The 22989-nt window shown below is 41.8% G+C and overlaps 1 protein-coding gene across 1 annotated transcript; it reads right to left on the reverse strand.

Moving 5' to 3' along the window:
• Window positions 1–5555: 5555 nt before the first annotated feature.
• Window positions 5556–8052, reverse strand: LOC115754997 (agamous-like MADS-box protein AGL61). Its single transcript, XM_048276215.1, has 2 exons — window positions 7698–8052; window positions 5556–5959 (listed from the first exon to the last, which is right to left on the reverse strand). Exons 1-2 carry the CDS (start codon window positions 8050–8052, stop codon window positions 5556–5558), a joined length of 759 nt encoding a protein of 252 aa, XP_048132172.1.
• Window positions 8053–22989: the final 14937 nt, after the last annotated feature.

The raw sequence follows: 22989 nt of genomic DNA on the forward strand, positions 1-22989 counted from the left end.
TATTGCAAGCCAGGTGGGTTGATACAACAACTTGAGATCCTAGAATGGAAATGGGAACATATCACAAAAGATTTCTTAATGGGTCTACCAAGGAGTTAGAGAAGTAATGACTCTATTTAGGTCTTAGTTGATAGATCGAACAAGTCTATACATTTCATTGCCATACGAAAGGATTTTTCCATGGATAGATATGTTGAGTTGTACGTGCGATAGATAGTTTGCCTTCATGGAGTACCGTAACAATTACTTCGAATAGAGATCCCAAGTTCACCGCTATATTTTGGAAATTTTTTTAAAGTGCCATGGGAATGAAGTTGCAATATAGTATAGCTTGTCATCCCTAGACGGATGGACAATCCGAGAAAACAATTCAAACTCTCGAGGATATGCTGTGAGCTTGTGTTTTGGATTTCAAAGAAAGTTGAAAGGAGCAATTACATCTCGTTGAGTTCACTTATAACAATAGCTATCAACAGAGCATTAGAACGGCACTATTTGAAACTTTGTATAGTAGAACCTGCAGAAGTCCAATATGTTGGGACAAGGTTAGAGAAAGGAGGATTACTATTCCGGAGTTCGTAAAACAATCGGTTGAGGTAGTTAAAGCCATTAGAGAAAGGCTTAAGACAACCTAGATCCATCAAAAAAGCTTTGCGGATAAGCGACGAAGGGCTTTGGAATTCCCAGTAGGTGATCACATCTTCCTCAAGGTGTCACCTATGTGAGGAACGTCGCGATTTGGTAGGAAATGGAGTTAAGGCCGAGATATATCGGATAGTTTGAAATTTTGGAGAGAATTGGAATTTTGGCATATCTTCTAGCTTTGCAGCCGAAATTGGCACAAGTACACGATGTCTTCTATATATCCATGCTAAGAAAATATGAGCCCGATCCTACCTACATGCTGAATTATGAAAAAATAAATGAGGACGATAGGGTGTCGTACGTGGAAAGACCAGTGCGCACCGAAGACAGAAAAGATCAAGTGTTACGGAACAAGAAGATCTCTTTGGTTAAGGTGATTGGCAACATCATGGAACGAAAGGAGCTACTTAGAAAAGTGAAGAGATAATAAGACGACAACATCTCCATCTTTTTAAGTAGTATGGTTGTTATAAATTTTGAGGACGAATTTTCTTTAAGTGGGGAAGAATTGTCACATCCTCAAACTCGACCCTATTCAGGATGTAATGAAATGATGATTTTAATCAATGCAATGTTAGTAATTCTCGCTCTGGATTGATTACTCATGAGAGACTAACCGAAAGGAAAAAGCTATTAAGGAATTAAGTACGCATGATTTGAGAACTCAATCATGAATTGATAATTCGACCACAAAGATTGACGAGGGACAATTTTGAACCACTTTAGACAGATCAAGGAACAACCATAGAATGTTTCCTAATGATCGTGTACGCCCAAACTAGTGATTAACCCCTCGCAAGTACATCATAACCGATGGCTTGAGAAGCTTAAAGGTGGATTGATGTCGAATTAATCACGAGTCGAATACGCGTAATTCTTAAAAGCCGCCCTTTAGCTCGAGGTGTACTAAAGTCGCAATCGATCGATTTTGACCATGAATTAGAATTCAAATTTGGGTATCAAACCTTCGAGGATTTCAAAACTAAACTATTGGACGTTACCTCATTGATCTACCAATTTATCGGTTGGCTAGAACTCTCGTAAAAAAAGAAGAAGGATTAACGGGCCGAGATTGGGAGCCCACGAGGAAGTGGACGGGACAAAGGTCCATTAGACCTCAAGCCCATTGTAGTTTGGCCATTAGGGCCTAGGACAAGCACAAGTGGGCCCTTTCAAGCCCAAGCTTGATTTATATGAACCCGCACAAAATTCTAGCTCATATACGCGTATGGTATTTTATATTATACTTTGTGAAATTACTAAAATGCCCTTCTTGCATTTATGATGTTGAGACAAAAGACCTTGATGAGTGAAGACTTTGGGGGGTAAAGCATTGATGAGGGTATAATATCTTGATCTTAGGCTTGCTCAAGAAGTTTGAATGAGATAATATCTCTCATTTGAACCTCTCTCACCCTCTCTCCTCTCTCACTCATCCGGCGCCCCTTCTCTCTCATTTCTCTCTTGGCCGGCCACCACCAACACCATCTCTGTCCCTTTTTAATGCTACCTTACCGATTGAAGCCACCACCTAGCACCATCATGACCTCCCATCGCCATGCGCCACCCATTCGAGCCTTTCCAACTATCGCTCCGAGCCCCATGGAGCAAACCGGTCCTCACCGATTCTATTTTACCGTTGTCCAACCATCCATCATTGTTCGATGTCGTTTCCAAACCAAACCACGCATAGCCCTCGTAGCCGCTTTCACGCCCGTGTCTTCAGAATAGTTATCGGGTGAGTTTTTCCCCTAATCTCTTGATTAGTATGTTAAACTTGATTAGGATGAGATTATATTAGGTTAAGTAATGCTAATTAATTAGGGATTAGTTGATAAGTTAGGCTAAGTAGTGCTAATTAATTAGGGATTAGTTGAAAAGTTATCTTGATAGGCATTAAGTAGACTTAATAGGTTATCACGAATGCGATAAGCTATCGACAATTTATGCGATAAGCTATTGAAGTTGTTAGTGATAAGTTATTACAATTTGGTGATAAGCTATCAATGATTGAATAATAAGCTATCACTATTTGATGATAAGCTATTGGTTGTTGAGTAATAAGCTATCATTATTTAGGTGATAAGCTCTCATTAATTAGTGATAAGTTATCGCTATTTAGGCGATAAGCTATCGGATTCTTTGATAATTAATGTTTTCTTATTAAATAAACTAATTTTCAGAAATTACATATTAATATTTCATTAATATTTTTTTTGTATTTTTTAATATTAAATTGTGATTGTTTATACTTAAATTGTGATGTCGACGTTGGGAATAGCCATATAAATTAGCTCGTATAATTAAATGAATTGAAGGGCTATTTTCAAGAAAAGAGTTGTGGACATATAAATAGTAAACCCCAAAGTATCGGGTTTATATATCAAAATTTATGAGTTAAATAGGGCAAGAATGTTTGGGTAGAGTAGTATAAAAAGTTTGATGATTTAATTATGTGAGCGTGGTCACGTGGGATTTATTTACTGTATTTTTAGCATGAGAGTTGCATTGATTCAAGAAATACTCGGATAAGCCGAAAGACCCTCGTATGAAGACGAACGTGCCCTCGATCGGCCATAATTGATTGAATGAATAAATACTCGGTAGAGTCGGAAGACCCCCGTGTGAGGACGGGCGTGCTTGAGTAGCCGTAATAATTAGAACACGCTTGAGTGCACTGTGCATGAGAAGGTTGACATGTATCTCGATTATGTAATTTATTTATTGCATTACATTTTATATAGTGGTTTGTAACTTGCAAGGTGCTTGTCAAGATAAAGTAAGATTGCCTATGATTGTGTGTTGGCATACTCATATATATTATGCCGCATTACGGGTTCTAGATGCGTCCGAGTTGAGTTGACCTCCTAATCGAGGCTTAGGTCGTTAACTTGCTGAGTTTTATCTCATTTTGTTGTTCAAATATTTTTAGACCCCCAAGTATGAATTAATCACCTTTGCTTACGTGTTTTGGTGTATGCATAGACACGGGTATAATAGTGGTGGAATATCCAAGAGGATCGAATAGGTGATATTAGAAGCATTCGACAACCGTTTGGGATGATGAATGGGTTGGAGATGTGGCAACCGCATGAGTTTTTAGCTTGGTTCCTTAGGGAAGGGGATGACCCCTATGGTCCGATTAGAGGCTTCGACGAACCCCCGCTGGTGGTACCGGGAGTTGAGGTTTGGGATCCTATGGATCTCGACCCTCCGGACGGAGTTGTTTACGATCCGGAGACCGATCCGAATAGTATGGAGTTCGATGCAGATGAAGAGGAGTCCAATGTGGAGCCTCTCTTGGGTTATGGTCGGTTGTGATGATAGGCACCGTATGCTTATCTTTTTGGGCTACCCTTTTGTAGTGAAGTTAGGTTAACCCAACCACCCCACCTTTTTTTGTATGTGTGGTCTGTTAGGGAGCGGCCTTGTGATAAGCCCGTGTATATTGTAATCCTCCCAGAGTTAATGGTAATTAAATAAAATGAGCTTTTGCTATTTGCTGATTGTTGGTTTCCTTCTAATTATCCCTATCGTTATGTTTGTCATGGGAAGTTTATAGTTTTCACATGCACTTAATTGAAAGACAAAAAAAAAAAAAAAATGAGTCGGGGACATGTCCTAAGTCATCACAACTTAATGACTGGGAGGGATGTTGACGTGCTCAATGAGTGTGGGGCGTGACACAATCAATGTTGAAAGGAACATTTTGAAAAATAAAATATACTTCGACATTTTTTAGTTTGTCCCAAGTTACATCACATCAGAAATAGGCATTTATTTCCTATTGCGAACGACAATATGTAGAATCGATCCTCGAGTGGCTTGAAAAATAATTCAGAGATAGGGAAGGGGGGAGATAAGTAAGGGTGGGCGATTTTAGGTTCCTTACAGGTTCCACCTAGAATCTGGAATCTACCCGTCGGAATAGGTTTTTCATATTTTGAAATCCGGAACCTACCCGTCATACCTTGGAACCCGGAACCTAACCCGTCACGGGTTCTAGGGTGGGTTCCAAGGTACTTGAGAACCTATCAATTTATTTTATTTTATTTTATTTATTTTTAATTAAGCAAAATGAGAGTGAATGCGACAACATCTAAGAGAAAGTAGAAGTGAGTGATTTTAGGCTTTGTACATGTTACATTTAGAACCCGAAACCAATCCATTGGAACACGCTAATCATTTTTTGGACCCCGAAACTTAAAAATTTGTTTGGCTCTAAATTATATACTCATCATCGGATGCCATAGAACATTGTATAATCGTGCAAAAATATATACCAAGAAAAATATAAAAAATTATTTCGGAATATAGGGTCCAGGTTCCAGGTTCTAGTAGAACTTGGAACCTATCTGTTAGAACATGTTCCTTAATTTTTGGAACCTAGAATCTACCCCGCATATCTTGGAACCTGGAACCAGAGCGGATCCTACGGGTTTCGGTTCCGAGTTCTCGGTTCTACCCCGGAACCATGCTCACTCCTAGAGGTAAGGATGGAGGAAGAAGATCTCGACACGATATCTTAATGAGACTAAGTTTGACATTTCGAAGTCTTGTTCGAGGGAAAAATTATCAAAAAAGTTTTAAATCTATTATAATTGTGCTAATTTAGTTATTTGCTTTTTTTTTACCAATCTTTTTGGTCAATGCAAATGCTTTCGTTAATAAGGTAATGAGGAAGTGCATCAAGGTTTGGAATCAGTACATAATAAAACCCATAGTGGGTAGGGGGGCTTAGACAGCCAATTAAAGGGAAGAAAATTTTTCTAGTGGGTTTTGACAATCCAATCCATAGTCACGTTGGCTTCACGGGGTCCGTATTTGATAGATACTTCATTAAGTCGGGCAAGAAAGAATTTGCAGGCTTCAATAATCATCCTCACGGACCTTGGGCTTTGAACTCGGCCTCATAAGTACTCTGCTATTGATGAGTTGTCCGTGACTACTTGCACTTCGGCGCTCAGATCAACTGGAGTCTTCAATTTCTGTGTCTCTTCCAACCTCGACAGAACTGCATGGAGAGCTAGGGCTTCAATCGCAAGGGCTGAATCCGCACGGGTCTTCTCGGCACAACCATCGATGACAACGCCGTCGGAATTCCTGCAGATTCCGGCTATGGATCCCTCAAGTGAGTCGCCGGACCATGAGCCATCCACGTTGTATTTCAGCTTTCCCTTCTCAGGTGGTTTCCATCGTGCAGGTAACTCATTCACCACTTTTCTTCGATTTCTCCCTTCTAGGTTCCATCTATTGAAGAGTTTGTTTTGTGCTATTGATTCGTCAACGATCTTTATCGAGCTTGGTGGTCGACCTTGGAAAACCAGGGTGTTTTTCTCTTTCCAGATTAGCTAAAGGGTCCCTGCGAGCAGATCCTTTGACAATGGGTCCCTCTCTTCGGTGAGAACATTCAGTCCCCACTTGTGGATTCTAGTTAAATGCTGGGGGGACGAGTCGATTTTCAGTTCTGGGTGTGACCATATATGGCTTTTGTCCAGCCGCGCAGAATTAAGAGGTACTCCAGGGTCTCTGGCGCTCGATGGCAAACAGGGCAAGACGAGTCGGGTAACATTTTCCCTCTTAGTAGGTTTTCCTTTGAAGGGAGTGCTTTGTTGCATAAACTCCACATGAGTAATCTGATCTCCAGGTGAGTAATAAGGTGCCAAATCATGTTCCACAGAGTTTTGGGAGGCTGGTATTGAGTCCTAAAGTTTTATAGTTTATCTCAATCAACTTTGGCCAGCCGACAATAACGTAAACGCCGACGCCGATGTGAATATTATTTAATATTTAATATTTTTTCGAATTATTCATTTATTTATTTATTTTCTTTGTTTTGTTTGTTTTTTCTTGCCCTTCTTCCTCCATTTGCTAAAGGAAGAAGGTGAATAAAAAAAATAAAAAAATAAAGAAGGAAATAAAAAAAATAAAAAAAAAAAAAAAATACTGTAGTATTTTTAAATATTGCCACATCGGCGCCGGCAACATCAAGTCAATGCAGGCAGGCCAAACATGGTCGGATGGATTCAATTGGCACAAATACAAAAGGTTTAGGACTCAATTAGCCAAAAAAAAGTTTATAACTAAATTTGTACAATTGAAATATGTTGAGGACCTTTCGTAATTTTTCCCTTGTTTGAGTTTAATATACAGTTGGTCCTCGTTGGAGAAAATGTCTTTCCTTTAACTGAAGAGTCCAAGTCAAACAGGGGATCTCCTTCTACACAACAACCACTCAACTCCAAAAATAACTACGGCATAGGCATTAGTAACGAGGGTGTGTTTGTTTAAAGGAAAACTTTATTTAAAAGAAAAATAATTCTTTTCAGGAAATAAATTATCTGAGAAATATTTTCCCTAATATGTTTTTACCTTTTCAGGTTAAGGAATTCATTTTCCTAATTTTAAGCATGCATGTTTTCTTTGACCATAAATTGTTTTCAAGTTAACTTATCATTTAGTAAATCAGACGCTTGAAAGTCCAACAAATTAATGCTCGAAAAATTCTTCCACTCAAACAAACATGCTCTAAGATTTACGAGCAAAACAAAGTAAAGCTTCCCTTTTATTCCAAATGAAAGTTTTCTGTAGATATGAAATTCCAAGCAGTCGCAGGTCACTTGTCCTTGAGAAAAAAAGTTCCGGTTGTCAAAATCTCCTAGAAAACAAATGTTTCAGCCCTACTTGAGACAAATTTATGGAACTGCACTCGCTTATGTGCGAAACTTTATACATACTTTATAAGTCTATTCTGAAGGTGTGAGTCAGCGGATGAGATTGTCTTAAAGGTACATATGCAAATTGCAGTCATATTATTCTTAATATCTTAAACATGAACAATACAGACCAAAAGCCTCAATACACGAGAAAATTATAGTTATCACAATCATGTCATCCTCAATTCCTTTGATTTGTTGAACTCCACAAATTCCGCCGAAGCTCCTCCATTCGCGCCTTCATTTCTTTAAGCTCTTCCAAGTTTAGCTCTTCAATGGGAGCTTCCCACCATCCCTCCCCGCTTCGTGCTTCGGTTATTTGTTTAAGCACTTTACCTCGTGCCTTGTCGGCTTCAACTTGATTAACAAGCTCATCATATTGTTGATTGAGCTTACCAATCCTCAATCGACGATATGACTCAACTAAGGTGTCAGCACCATCATTTTGCGGAGGGTTTTGGCCGAGGAACCGGTTTGCAATCGAACCGATTGATTGATCAGCAAATGAATAGGGCTTTCCGGCAGGAGAGAATGTTACTACTCCCACCTCGGAACCACATAGGGTTGCAAGCTCACTTGCCTTTTTATAGATACCAGATCTGCGCTTGGAGAATGTTATGAGCTTATCCTCCACATTTTCAATTTGTCTCATTATAGTTGGCTGACGTCCTCTTGTCTGTCTCCTTGCCATGACCAACGATAGTAATCTTTGCAAGAAATAAAGTTACGATACTAATGTTCAATTTGGTCTGAGCATATTGAAAAAAAGTGCACCTATTTATAAGGAGATAGTGATGTCAAATTTAGTATGCAATGTTTTGGGATGATCTCTTTGAGTTGTGACCTTCTGCAAAATGTATTTTCAAAAAAAGTAAGATTGGTTCAATGGAAAGGTCGATTTTCCCTTATGGACATGTAAATAATTGTTTTTACAATTTTAAGGCTCACTTCTGTATTTCTCTCCCTATTTGTATTTGAAAAGTAATCTCTATAAAACAGTACTTTTCAAAAAATGAGCCACATTTCAATTTGTACTTTGAGAAAGAAATCTAAAACATAGGCTCCATTGGAAGCACAAATTGGGCAAATAGGGAAATAAAAATTAGAAGATGTTATAGTGAACGAGCCAAATTAAAATTCATATGTTGAGTAAGAAATCTAAAAATAAGCTCTATTGGAAGCACAAATTAGGTAAATATCTTAGTTCGGAAATAAAAATGAGAGATGAGAACAAATGACAATGACTATTTCTCTTACCCATTGTTGGCGAATTTGTGTGAGAAGATGAGAACACATCTATAATGGGTCACTTCAAATTTATTAATATGTGTTCTTCGAAGAGATAATACATTGAAATCATGTTTTCACAAATTTAAGGCTCAAATCTGTGTTTCTCACCATATTTTGCCTTTGAAATATGTTCTCTATAAACAAGTACTATATAACGAAAGAACCAAATTAAAACTTGTATTTTGTGTGAGACATTTAACACATAAGCTCCATTGGAGACACAAAATTGGAAAAAATCTTAGTTGGGAAATTAACATTTGAATATTAGAACAAATTGTCAACATATCTTGTATTAAAGGATAATACTATTGCTTCTTGATCGCAACAATGACTATCCTGAAAATACTTTAACATTTAAAGTGTTACGCTAAAATGAAAAATTTACTATTACTTGATGACAAAGCAATCATGTATCATTTTCAAAACTCTTACGCATCCTGAATTAATAAAATCATCAAGCATACAAAATATATCACATAAATTGTTTATATGTATAGTATAATAATTAGACCAATAACTAATTCATTTTACAAAATATTTTGGGAAAAATTTACTTCTAGAGTATACTTTGGACCCATATTAACCTATTTTGACTATTTTTTTTTTTTTTTTGGTTGATGATTTTTGGATCACTTGAGTCTTACTTTCTCTTGTGCAGTATTATATTTGATAAGGTAGGGAATACGTTTGTCTTCGTAATTTTCACCAAAAATCATTTGCACATGTACTTTGAAATTACATAATTCAGTACTTGAAAGGAGGAAGAGTTCCTCATTCAAACGAAATTTTCATTCATCATTGTGATTTGATAAGAAATTTTTTTTTTTTATGTGGCCAAAGTTAGCAAAAATGAACGTGTATCATTTCTGAGCCATATGATCTATATTTTGAAGAGATTCGCATTAGGAATTGTGAGGATTTGAGTCTGTTAATCAATGTGCTCATGTATGTGAATGTTCTAGTTTCCCTTATGTTAATCCATTGTTCGAGCATTATGGAGAAGATTCGGATGATGATGGATATTATGAGATTAATGACCACCGCCATCGCAAATGGATTGGTCTTACTCTTGCGGGGCAAGTCCCGCCGTAGAATTGGAAAATTTTGTATAAATGTTGAACGAGGGATAGATCATGTGTGTGAATCTTATGGTTTCACCTATGTTTGGAATTCACTGAAAATTTGGAATTTCCAGTGCAACCGTTGTAAAAGGTCGTAAGCTCAAGAGTCCAGGTAAGAGAGGACCCCCTTCGGCATGCGCAATCCCTCAACTCTCCCAGAATTTTATCTTCGTTTTTCCATGTACTTTTCAATTCCTCAACTTTACACTTCCATGTGATTTCGATTTGATGTATTTTCAAATCCCAGTAGTTTTCTTACCAATACAATTCACTTTCCATGCTGCTGAATGGTTTCATCTAGTTGGTTTAATTTGGAAGCAAAACATAGGTTGGCTTAATTGGAATCAACTTCTACCCAGATCAACTAGTCTTAGCGACTCTTAGGTTGAACTGACTCGGATGTACACCTCTAATCCTTTTGACAAAATCATCAATTCCTTGTGTTTGTAAATATAACTGTGTGTGACTTCTTTAATTACGAATGTAGTGATGACATTTGTGATTTTTGAATGAGGCCTTTGAACTTTTTCGTTCAATCTAATCCTAAACTTTCAGAAATCTATTCAATGTAATTTTATTCATCCAAGTGTATCACCACGTTGTGCATTTTTCTGAGTGTCCATGCAACTTTTTATTTGGCCAAAACAGTGATGTGGATTACCACACGGTTTATCCAAGTCAGCATATCTTTTGTTTATTTCTTCAAATATATGTGTATGTATACATAGTGACATGGAGGTTACATGAGTGGACGCTAGCATCTAACATCAAGTTAACATAAATCGAGGATCATCCATGTCGGTTATCCCATTTTAAAGTCGACTTCCTTTTGTACTATTTTATGATTTGACAAATTTTTGTTTCACTACAAGTGCGAGTTTCATTGGATTTTTAATTTTGGAAACCATCATGTAGACATCAGTACCAAGATTTAGAAGCAAAACAACTTCCTTTTTATTCCAAATTAAAGCTTTTACTTGCACTAATGACCTGGATGTGGAAGGTAATGAAGAGCTATTAAAGCGAACAAAAGAGCAGATTGAGAGACTATGGAGACAAGAAGAGATGTTTTGGAGCATGAGATCGAGGATCAACTAGTTGAAATGGTGAGATCATAACACGAAATACTTTCATGCTACCACTATTCAATGTAGACAGCGAAATAAAATCTCTATGTCAAACTGTAGGATGATACTTGGAGCAAATATCCTGCTGAACTCAAGATTTACGTTAATTCCTATTATCAAGCCTTGTATGAGTTATCGAGAGAGAGAAACTTCCAGCCAGTGTTAGACCAATGCCCGGTTTTAGCAGAGGAAGATATGAACAAGGCTCTAACGAAAAAAGTAACTATGGAGGAGGTAAAAGATGCTGTTTTCCAAATGGAGGCTCCAAAAGCCCAGGGCTAGATGGACTTAATGGTCAGTTCTACCAACATTACTGGAAAAGCATCCAATTGGACGTAATTCATATGGTAGATGGTTTTCTCTCAATAGGTACCATCGACCCCTCTCTAAACTAAACACATATAGTCTTGATTTCAAAGGTGGCACACCTTGAGATTATCTCACAATTCAGGCCAATAAGCTTGTGTAATTTCAGTTATAAAATCAAATCATTTCTAAAGTGTTGGCAAACTGGCTGAAACCCTAGCTATCTGACTTGATTGCTGTCGAACAAAGTACTTTTGTAAGTGGTAGGCAAATTCAAGATGACATTTTAGTGGTACAGGAAATTTTGCACTAACAAAGCATTAGGAAAAAGGAAAGAAACTTCTAGGCAGTTTTGAAAATGGACATGCAAAAAGCATAAGATAGAGTGGAATGGGATTTTCTATGTGCTAGCATGCAAAGAATGGGGTTCTACGAATCAAATACTACATCTCTACAGTCTCCTTCAGCATCCAAGTGAATGGAGAATCTCTAAATTATTTCCAGTCATCCACGAGATTAGACAATGAGATCCACCATCGCCTTATTTGTTTATCATTCTGGCCAACTCCCTATCATCTCTAATGAATAAGGAAGTGGTGGACGACATGGTGAAGGGCATCAAACGGAATAGATGGTGTCCACCCTTATCGCACTTGTCATTCGTGGACGATGCGATATTTTTCCTGAATGGGACCTTGAGAGAATGTCAGAATGTGGCTAATATTTTAAACTAGTACTGCTATGCTTCAGAGCAAGGGTTGCCTAAAAACTCTCAAGAGGAATCTGTCAAAAGAACCGAGAGTCTCAATCTTGGACAAAACGGACAAGTTCCTAGGGATCCCATCAGATTGGGGCCATACTAAGAGATATAAGTTCAGCTGGGTGCTCGCGAAGGTTAATTTGAAGCTGGAGGTGTAGAAAGAAAAGCTCATATCAAAAGCTGGGAAGGAAATTCTTATCAAGACAATAGTTCAAGCCTCGCTGCAGTATGCCCGGTCCATTTTCAAACTTCCTATCTCTATATGCAGAGCAATTGAGAGGAAGATTGCTTCCCTTTGGAGGAAGCAAAATGCTAACAAATAAGGAATTCACTAGAGGAAATGGGATCAGGAAAGATATGGGTGGATTAGGCCTTAAGGACCTGATCGCCTTCAATAAAGCCATGCTTGGTAAATAGGCTTTGGCACTTAGCTCAATCCCCTAACTCACGCTAGTGCCAGATCTTGAAAGGAATTTGCTTCCCCGAAGGTGATGTTTGAAAAGCAAAGAAAGGCCACCGCCCATCCTGGGGTGGTAAAGCCTATTAACAGGAAGACTTGCAATTGAACCTTTGACTAGATGGGTAGTGAGTGATGGTAGAAGGATAAAGGTTAGAAAGGACAAATAGCTCCCCTCCGGCAAATTCGAAGGTCTAGCGAACCACTCAGAACTTCGAGTAGTCACAGGCCTTGTTAACCAGGAGACACACGGTTGGAATTCTCAGCTAATAACAGGACTTTTCAACGAGGAAATGGCATAGGAAATTATGGCAATTTCACTTAGCCATAAACCCCCATAGTAAAGTCTAGTTTGGATCTGGAACAGGGAAGGAACCTACTCTGTTAAAGCAAGGTACAGCAAGATCCAGTCAGCAAAAGAGAAGGTTTTTAAGGCACAGGCATCCACATCTTACAGCACCCCAAGGAATTTATGGACCAACTTATGGCAGACCCAAACCCATCCAAAGGTATGCTTTTTTCTCTGGAGCACTTGTAACAACGCCCTGCCGACTAAAGATAACCACTTCAGGAGAATGATGACCCCCGATCCTTGCGTACATCTTTTCTTCTGTGCAAATGGACAAAAAGGGTGTGGTCAAACAAAAGACTAAATTTTGATACACCACCCACCAAAATTTCGAGAATAGAGAAGTGCGTAGTGGATAACCTCTCTGTTAGCATGAACCTCCTACTGTCTGAAGCCCCTCTCTCTCTGTGACATCCTCAAATTCGACTCTATTCAGGATATAATGAAATGATGATTTTAATCGATGCACTTTTAGAAATTCTCGCTCGTAAGTGATCACTCATGAGAAGCTAATCAAAAGGGAAAGGCTATTAAGGTTATAGTACGCTCGACTTGAGAACTCAACCATGGACTAACGGTTCGATCATAAGGATTGACGAGGGACAGTTTTGAGCCATTAAGGACCAAATAAGGAACGGCTATAGAATGTTTCGACAATAGTATACAATCGGATCATAGGTGATTCCGCTTGACCATTGTATAGATTGCGAATAATCCTAAACCAATTCCCGATGATCAAGTAAATTGGAACTAGTAATTGACCCATCGCAATTACATGACAACCGAGGTTGTCCATTGTTTGAGAAAGCTTAAATGTAGATTGCTATCGAATCAACTACGGGTTGAGTACACGTAACTTTTGGAAGCCGCCTGTTAAGTCGAGATGAACTATAGTTGCGATCGATTGACGATTGACCATGGATTACAATCCGAATATGGGTATCGAATGTTCGAGAATCTTATAACTAAACTTTTGGACGTCGCCTCATTGAGATGCCAATTTATCAATTTTCTCGAGACTCTCGGTTTAAGTATCGACTAGCTAAGATTTGGAGCCTACGAAGGAGCGGGCTGGACTAGAACAAATTGGTCCTCAAGCCCAAGTCGGTTTCAGCCATATAGACCCAAGAGCAGGCTAAGTGGGCTTACTAAAGGGCAACAAGCTTTCTAAAGTCCATTAAGCCATTCTAAAACCTAAACCTTATCCATTTGAGCCATATTTCAATTTATACGAATTCATATAAAATACTAGCTTTGATACGCATATAGTACCTCATACTATACTTTGTGAAATTACCAAAATGCCCTTGCCTTATGAAAAGATCAAATTGTCATTCTTGTATTATTAGCAAAAGACAAGAAGCTTTGATAGGATGAATACTTTTGTGGCAAGACTTAATGAGGGGTTCTTACCCTACCCAAGCTTGTTCAAAAAGGCTAAGGTGATATTATCCATCTATCTCTCTCTCTCTCTCTCTCTCTCTCTCTCTTCGATTTTCTGCCCGCGCCCTAGAAGAAATCGCTCGTTTGAGCTCGTCGGGAGGGCGAATTGAGCTCCGTTTTTTCCTATATGACCATAAGATGGAGGGCAACTCAGATCTGAAGGCTTTTTTTTTTTTCCAATAAACTGTTGTATTTTCATGAAATTGTGCTGGAAAGAAGCCGATTGGTGAGACCCGATCCATTCTTGCTTCAATTCGAGCTCTGTCAAGCAAAACCATCACAACCGGTTCTGTGTAGCTGCTTTTCGGTGGTCCTCAATGGTTCCATGTTGATTTTGGACCAAGCCACGCATAGCCTTCGCCGTCGCCAATGTACCGGTGTCCTCAAATTTTGCAATTGGGTGAGTTATTGTCCTAATCCCTTGATTAGTATGTTAAAATTGATTAGGATGAGTTTATATTAGTATAAGTATGCTTAGTACTAATTTAATTAGTGATTAGTTGATAGGCTATCATGATAAGTGATAAGTGGACTTGATAAGTTATTGATGATGTGATAGGCTATCGGCGTTTTATGTGATAAGCTATCGTTATTTTATGATAAGCTATTGTTATTTTATATGATAAGCTATCACTAATTTTATAATAAACTATCGCTATTTTATATGATAAACTATCACTATTTTTATGATAATCTATCGATATGTTACGATAAGCTATCGAGTATTTTTATGATAAGCTATCCATATTTTACAATAAGCTACTGAAATTTTTGTGATAAGCTATCGAGTATTTTTATGATAAGCTATTGATATTTTATGATAAGCTATCGATATTTTTATCATAATCTATCGTTATTTTATAATAAGCTATCGCTATTTTATGATAAGTTATCGTTATTTTTATGATAAACTATTGAATTATTTGAGAATTATTATTCTCTAATTACGTAAATTAATTTTTGGTAGTTAGACATTATATTTATTAATGTGCTCTTGTGTAGTATTTAATATTAAACTATGTTGTCGATATTGGGCATAGCCATATAAATTGGCTTATGTAATAAATTGATTGGTAACTTTCAAGGATGGTGATTGGATTGTGTGTATGTGATCACGTGCAATTTATTTACCCCATGTTTGATCGCGTGCAATTTATTTACTACATACATGACATGAGAGCTACACCAATTCGAGAATTCTTGAATAAGCCAAAAGACCCCCGTACGAGACAGGTGTGCTCTCGATCGGCCGTAATTGATTGAAAAGATAAATACCCTAATAAGTAGGAAGACCCCCGTAGAAAGACGGGCGTGTCCTTTGTGACGCCCGGGAAATTCGAAGTTGTAAATTGCCCGAATTCAATAAAAAGGAAGATAATTGAATTTTAGTCGGTGCAAATTTTTGGATCGAAAGGACGAAAGTGACGAATTTGGACGAGTCCCGAAATGTCGTTCGGTTTCGATTGAGTCTCGAAACTGTAGTCGCCGCCACTTAGGATTTTTAATCCTCGCGCTTAAAATTTTCCGGACCGAGCCTAGCCCGTGAAAATCCGCATTTTATTCCCAATCGGTTGAGCCAAAAATCCGATCGGTCCCGATTTATCAAATTACCAAATTGCCCTCCAATAATGCATATAAGACAAGGATTTTTTAAAATATCTTGTGGGCCCCACCTCGGTCAAACCCCAGTCAAATCTGGTCCACCCTCTAGCAGCCCACGTGACTTATCTCTTCTCTCTCTCTCTCTCTCCCGTTGCTCTCTCTCTCCCCTGCCTCCTATTCTTCGTGCAACCAGCCACCACCGTGCATCTCATCTTCCTTCCTTGGCTGTTTTGCGCCACCACCACCTCCATCCACTTCCTCAGACCACCAGCCACCTCCGCCCGCCGCTCCGCCACCTCCCCGACCACCGCGCGCCACCCCGGAAGCCGTGAACAGCCGCCCGACGCCCCTGCCCTGTTTCGGGTCCGGTGAGCTTGTGAGCTGTTCCGGCCGCCCCGAGCCTCTTTTGGCCGTCACCCACCACCACTCCACCTCCCCCTCAACCCCCAGAAGCCGCCCTACCGCCGTGTGCCGCCTGTGCCGTCCCGATTCAGCCCCGAACAGAACCGTTACCCAACATCCCCTGTTTTCGCGTCGCCGGTTCGCGCCATTGTTTCGGCCTCCTTCGCCGTGACCCACCGCCCGCCGACCACCCTAAACGGTCATCCTCAACCTCTCTCGGCTCCATGAAGTCGTTGGGAGCCGATCGCCACCCGTAGAGCTCGAATTGAGCCCGATTTTGCCCTCCCCCGTTCCGCCCAAAAATTGCCCTGTTTTTACGTGCGATTCCGGTCGCCGCTGTTCAGCCCGCCTCCGGCCATCCGCCGCCGCTTCTGACGCCACTCGCAGCTTCCCCGGAGACCCCCGACTAAGGCCCAACCTTTCCCCCAGCCTTTGGCCGCCCGAAACCACCTAAAACAGCCCCCACGGCCACCGTTCTGCTCTGTTTTGCCTATGCCCGGGTATCATTCACGCCGGCCGATCACTTGTCCGGTCAGCTCCGGCCGCCACCCCCGAGTCTCGTGCCACCTTCCCGAAGTGTCGCCAAGTCGTTCGGGCCGTCCCGGACCGGGTTGAAGTCGAAGTTCAAGTTAGGTCGCGGGCCGCCTTTAATCGTCATCGGGCCGGGCCGAGTTCGCGTCGCCGCCGCCCGATTTGAGTCCGCCCAAGCTTATTAAAATTTGTGAGTTAGCCCCTAATTCTTGGTTAGGACGCTAATTGCGTTCGGATTAGTTTAATTAAATTATTAGGTATTTAGATAGCTCGATTTGGGTTGGTTTATGTTAGAAATTTGGTTTAACTTCAATGGCCCTAATTGGTTAAGTTAGTCTAATTAGTTAGGATTTTATGCCTAATTAGAATTGATTGATTGGACTTATTGAATTGATTGATCGCGAGTGAGTGATAGGTCAGAGACGAGTGCGCAATTGGAATTGAAATTGGAATTAATAATTGACTGGCTGCAATTGATTAATTGAATTATTGAATTGTTGGCCGTGAGTGCCGGTTTGGTGATTGATTGCCGTGGAGGTCTGATTAGAGGTTAATCGCCCCAAATTGTGCAGTGTGTCGGTCGATTTAATTGCGCATTCATGTGACCACGTATGAGATAAAATTGCATGTTTTTGCACGAAAACGGCCTTGGGCCAAGTATTTGAACATGCGAGCGTGAGCATTCGACCTAAATCCAAGAAATGAAGCGGCTGGTTGTCGAAATGCCTGAGTGGTCACATAACGGGATAATTCCGACAATCATTGTCTTACGGTCGTTCGATCATGGCAATCATTGTCTTACGGTTCTTGGATGCGCATCGATCATTGTCTTACGTTTGTACGTTTGCCGGTCGCAACTTGTGATGGGCCGAAGCCTCTTAAGGATTCCTGTTAGCTCCGTGCCGTGTCGACAATCATTGTCTTCCGGTTGGTCGAACGGAGTCATATGGACTATCAGGCGCCGTCGCCGGAAGTAAGGGACGATGCCCGGTCCGCCGTAAGAGCACCAACCGACTAGTGTGCTAGCACCAACCGACTAGTGTGCGGGACTTACGGGTCGGATCTGATAATAAATGGATTACGTGTGGTGTCCTGTGCATGCAAGTGCTGTGATGCTTTGCAATGAGCTGAATTGATTTGATTGGTTATTTGTTGAGTCAAGTCTCCATTGCATTACGTATGGCCCGGAGGGTAAGTTTGCATGTGATTGAAATATTTGTTCTATGATGATGTGATTGCCTTTTAGGGTGTTCGAGCGAATCAACGTCCTAACCGGGCTTAGGCGTTGACTCACCGAGATTAATTTCTCGCCCCGTCGTGGTTAACAATTTTTCAGGGCAGAACGGAAGCCGTGGGCGTTGAACCCGGAGGATTGTGGTAGGATTTTTGGGAGTAGACGAAGGATTAACCTTACCCGACCTTGTGTCTTTTGAGGTTCTAGTGAGCCGCCCCGAAGTATGGGGTTGTACGTATTTCTTGTAGCTCGGTAGGGTTAAGATTCGTCTGCTTTGGATGTTTAATAAATTTTTTTTTGATGAATTGATCGTGTTGATTTTCCCGCTATACTATCCCTGTTGATATTGTTGTATGGGAGATTTGCACGTTCCGCATGCGCCGTTATTTTATAGGTCGATAGCCTACCGGGGACGCTATCATTCATGACCCGAGGCGAGTAAGGTAGGGATGTTGCGAGCTCGAGAGTCGGGGCGTGACATCCCCGCCCAAGGTGGTATCAGAGCAAGGTCAGCCTGATCCATCCGGTCATTGGCCTGGAGTGATAAGGAGCGATTGAAATTGGGATAGTTAGTGGGTTAATAATCGTTGTGCATGTGATTATTGCTGTGCTTTAAGTTGTGGGGCCGCCTTTTGATTGCACTTGCTATGGGGTATGCGGGACTCCGTAATTTGCCTGTAAAATGAGCGAGCGTGGTAGAAGAGCACCCCGAGGACCTCGAACCAGGCCCGTCGGGCCGATAGGTGAGATTCTGGAGGAAGAAAGAGTGCCGCGCGCTGCCGAGCCAGTTGGGCGAGAGCCAACTATGGCTGGGATTCTGCAAGCTCTGGGAGATATTGGAGACTTGATGGGGCAGCAAGTGAGGAATCAAAATGCCGATGCCGCCGCTGCTGCTGAAGTTCCACCTGTGAATCAGCCAGCTGGAGCTATGAATGACGGGCACCTGGTCCAAAGGTTGGTGGAACAATTTCTTAAGTTGAAGCCGCCCAAGTTCTCCGGGAGCGGAGATCCCGAGGCTGCCACTTCGTGGATCGAGGAGTTGGAAAAAGCGTTTAACTTGTTGAGATGTACCAATGAGGATAAGGTTACCCTAGCCGTGTACCGGTTGTAAGGGAATGCAAGTACATGGTGGAGAGCTTCAAAGGACGCAGTATTTCCCGAGGGTACGGTCCCAACGTGGGATGCCTTCGTGGAGGCTTTTAATGGGAAGTATTTCTCGGATACCGCGAGAGAACAGAAGATGGCAGAGTTCTTTCGTCTACGCCGGAACCGGATGACGATCGATCAGTATGAGGCCAGATTTGCGGAACCGTCCAAGTATGCTCCGAGATTGGTTGAAGACCCCGTGGATATGGCCGGAAGGTTCAGAGATGGGCTGAAGCCCGAGATCAGAAGTGTGCTGGTGCCATTCAATCTGAAGGATTACAACGACCTTTATGAGAGAGCTCGGATGGTTGAGCGGGATCTGATCGAAAGGGCCGCCGCTTCTAGATCGCGGTTCGCACCTTCGAGCGGAAGAGATATTCGGCAAGGGAAGAGGCCGATGCAAGGAAACCGATTCAATGTTCCGCCTAATCGTCGAGGAGTGATTAGTAAGCCGATGCCTCGCAGAAACGATGTCTGCCGTTTGTGTAACCGGAGGCATGGATCCGGTCCGTGTGGAATGCGTGGAGTTTGTTTTGGATGTGGCCCGCGGGGCCATCTGGTGAGAGATTGCCCGCAGAGGCAACAAGCTAGGCCACCGGGAGGCCAAGTTGGAAGGATCGCGCCACCAAATCACCGGAACCGACCTCGGGCGCAAGGACGAGTGTTTACAATCACCCGAGATGAGGTGAAGGATTCGCCGACCGTCACAGGTACGGTCCTTCTCTGTAATAGCGTAGCTTACGCTTTGTTTGACCCTGGTGCTACGCATTCTTTTGTTGCGGATCAATTTGTTAGACTGTCTGGATTAATTGTGGTACCATTAGATGTGGTTGTCAAGGTGTCTACACCTTTGAAGGATAGCGTAATAGCTGCTGTAAGCTGTCCCGGTTGTAGACTAGTAGTGGATGGTCATGAGAGTGAGATAGATCTGATTGTACTGGAGATGTACGATTTTGATCTGATCGTGGGAATGGATTGGTTAACGAAGCAAAGGGCCACGATGGACTGTTATCGTAAGGCGATTCAATTTAGGCCGTTGGATTGGGCCAGTTTTGAATTTGTGGGAAATCGAAGAGGAACCTCGATCGTAGTAATTTCGTCGCTAGAGGCGACTCGTTTGTTGGAAAATGGTTGCCAAGGTTATTTGGCTGCGGTAGTTGATACGTTTGTTGGGGAAACTAAATTGCAGGATATTGCTGTAGTATGTGAATTTCCAGACGTTTTCCCGAAGAACCGCCCTGGATTACCGCCCGATAGAGAAATAGAGTTCGTGATAGAATTAGCTCCAGGAACAGAGCCGATCTCTAAGGCATCGTATAGGATGGTTTTGTTAGAACTAAAGGAACTCAAGGTGCAGATGCAAGAACCGTTGGATAAAGGGTTTATCCGCCTTAGTGCATCGCCATGGGGAGCACCTGTGTTGTTCGTCAAGAAGAAGGACGGGTCTATGAGGTTATGTATAAACTACAGGCGGTTGAATCAAGTGACGATCAAGAATAAATACCCATTGCCTAGGATTGATGATCCGTTCGATTAGTTGCGGGGAGCATCGGTATTTTCTAAAATTGATTTACGGACATGATACCATCGGTTGAGGATCGGGAAGGAAGATATACCGAAGACGGCATGCGGGACGCGTTATGGACACTATGAGTTCACAGTGATGCCGTTTGGTCCGACGAATGCTCCTGCTGCTTTTATGGACCCGATGAACAGAGTTTTTAAGGAATTCTTGGATCGCTTCGTAATTGTGTTTATAGATGATATCCTGGTGTACTCGAAGGGTTCTGAGGACCATGAGCAACACCCGAGGATTGTGTTGGAGACTACGAGATTGCATCAACTTTTTGCCAAGCTCACTAAGTGCGAGTTTTGGTTGGCTCGTGTGGCGTTCTTAGGCCACGTGGTTTCGAGCGAGGGAATTGAAGTGGATCTATCCAAGATTGAGGCGGTCATATAATGGCCAAGACCAACGACGAGAACGGAGATTAGAAGCTTCTTGGGATTGGCAGGCTACTATAGGCGATTCGTGGAGAAGTTCTCGGTTATAGCCTCGGCTATGACTAAGCTGTTGAAGAAGGATGTGAAGTATGAATGGACGGACCGGTGCGAGCGTAGTTTTCAAGAGCTTAAGCATAAGCTTACTACGGCTCCCGTGTTGACTATTCCGTCCGGTCCTGGAGGATTCGAGATCTACAGTGACGCGTCTCTCGTAGGTCCGGGTTGCATGCTAATGCAACATAGAAGGGTGGTAGCGTATGCGTCTCGACGATTGAGACCCCACGAGTTGAACTATCCGATGCACGACCCGGAGTTGGCCGCTGTCGTGTTCGCCCTGAAGATTTGGAGGCATTATCTGATCGGAGAAAGTTTTCAAGTGTATACCGATCATCAAAGTTTGAAGTACCTGTTCTCTCGTAAAGAGTTGAACATGAGGCAGCGTCGATGGATGGAGTTGCTCAAGGATTATGATTGCGAGATATTGTATCATCCGGGCAAGGCAAATAAGGTTGCGGATGCCCCGAGCAGAAAATCAGCGATTGCTCAATTGTGTGTTAGTGAATGGCGTACGCTTGAGCAAGTGAGAGACTCGGACTTCAAGTTGGAGATTAGTCGTCCGTCGAGTCTGGTGGCTACATTGAGAATTGAGCCAGAAGTGCAGACTAGAATAAAGACCCTACGGTTGACGGACCCTACTGTTCGGAAGATCCTTCAAGAAGACGCAGCTAAGCGAAGGGTCGATTTTCAAGTGGCCGAGGATGGGATACTAAAGTTTAGAGGACGTCTAGTTGTGCCGGTCGATGAAAGTCTGAGGGAGGATATCTTATCAGAGGCACATCGTAGCAGTTATAGTATCCATCCTGGAAGTACGAAAATGTATCGGAATTTGAAGCAACACTCTTGGTGGAATGGTATGAAGGCAGATATAGCCAAGCATGTAGCTAAGTGTTTGACCTGTCGGCAGGTCAAAACGCAACATTGTAAGCTTGGAGGACTGTTGCAGCCTTTGGAGATTCCGAAGTGGAAATGGGAGCATATCACGATGGACTTCATGATGGGATTGCCAAGAAGTCAAAGAGGGCATGATTCAATATGGGTTGTAGTCGACAGATTGACGAAGTTGGCACACTTCATTCCGGTAAAAAAAGACTTAGCCTTGGACAGATATGCAGATTTGTATGTGAGGCATATTGTGAGATTGCATGGAGTGCCGGTGACGATCACCTCGGATCGTGATCCCAAGTTCATTGCCACATTTTGGAAAAGTCTGCAGATTGTTTTGGGAACGCAACTGCAGTTCAATACGGCCTATCATCCAGACGGATGGTCGATCTGAAAGGACAATTCAGACACTGGAGGATATGATGAGAGCATGTGTCTTGGATTTTAAAGGCGGTTGGGAAGAGCATTTGCATCTAGTTGAGTTCGCCTACAATAACGGTTATCAGCAGAGCATAAAGATGGCGTCATTTGAAGCATTGTATGGTTGAGCGTGCGGGACGCCGGTTTGTTGGGGTGAAGTAGGCGAAAGAAAAATCATTGGTCCCGAGTTAGTACAGCAGTCTATGGAAGCTGTCAAGGTTATCAGAGACAGACCGAGGACCGCTCGTAGTCGTCAGAAGAGCTATGCAGATAAGAGGCGCAAACCTCTAGAATTCCAAGTGGGCGATCATGTTTTTCTAAAGGTGTCGCTTATGAGAGGGACATCTCGTTTTGGCAAGAAAGGAAAATTGAGCCCTAGATATGTTGGACCTTTTGAGATTTTAGAGCGGATTGGAAATTTGGCATATCGTCTTGCGTTGCCGCCCGGACCGGCTCGGGTACATAATGTGTTCCACGTGTTGATGTTAAGAAAGTAT

Source organism: Rhodamnia argentea, chromosome 3, assembly GCF_020921035.1.
Source record: "Rhodamnia argentea isolate NSW1041297 chromosome 3, ASM2092103v1, whole genome shotgun sequence".
Classification (NCBI taxonomy): domain Eukaryota; kingdom Viridiplantae; phylum Streptophyta; class Magnoliopsida; order Myrtales; family Myrtaceae; genus Rhodamnia; species Rhodamnia argentea.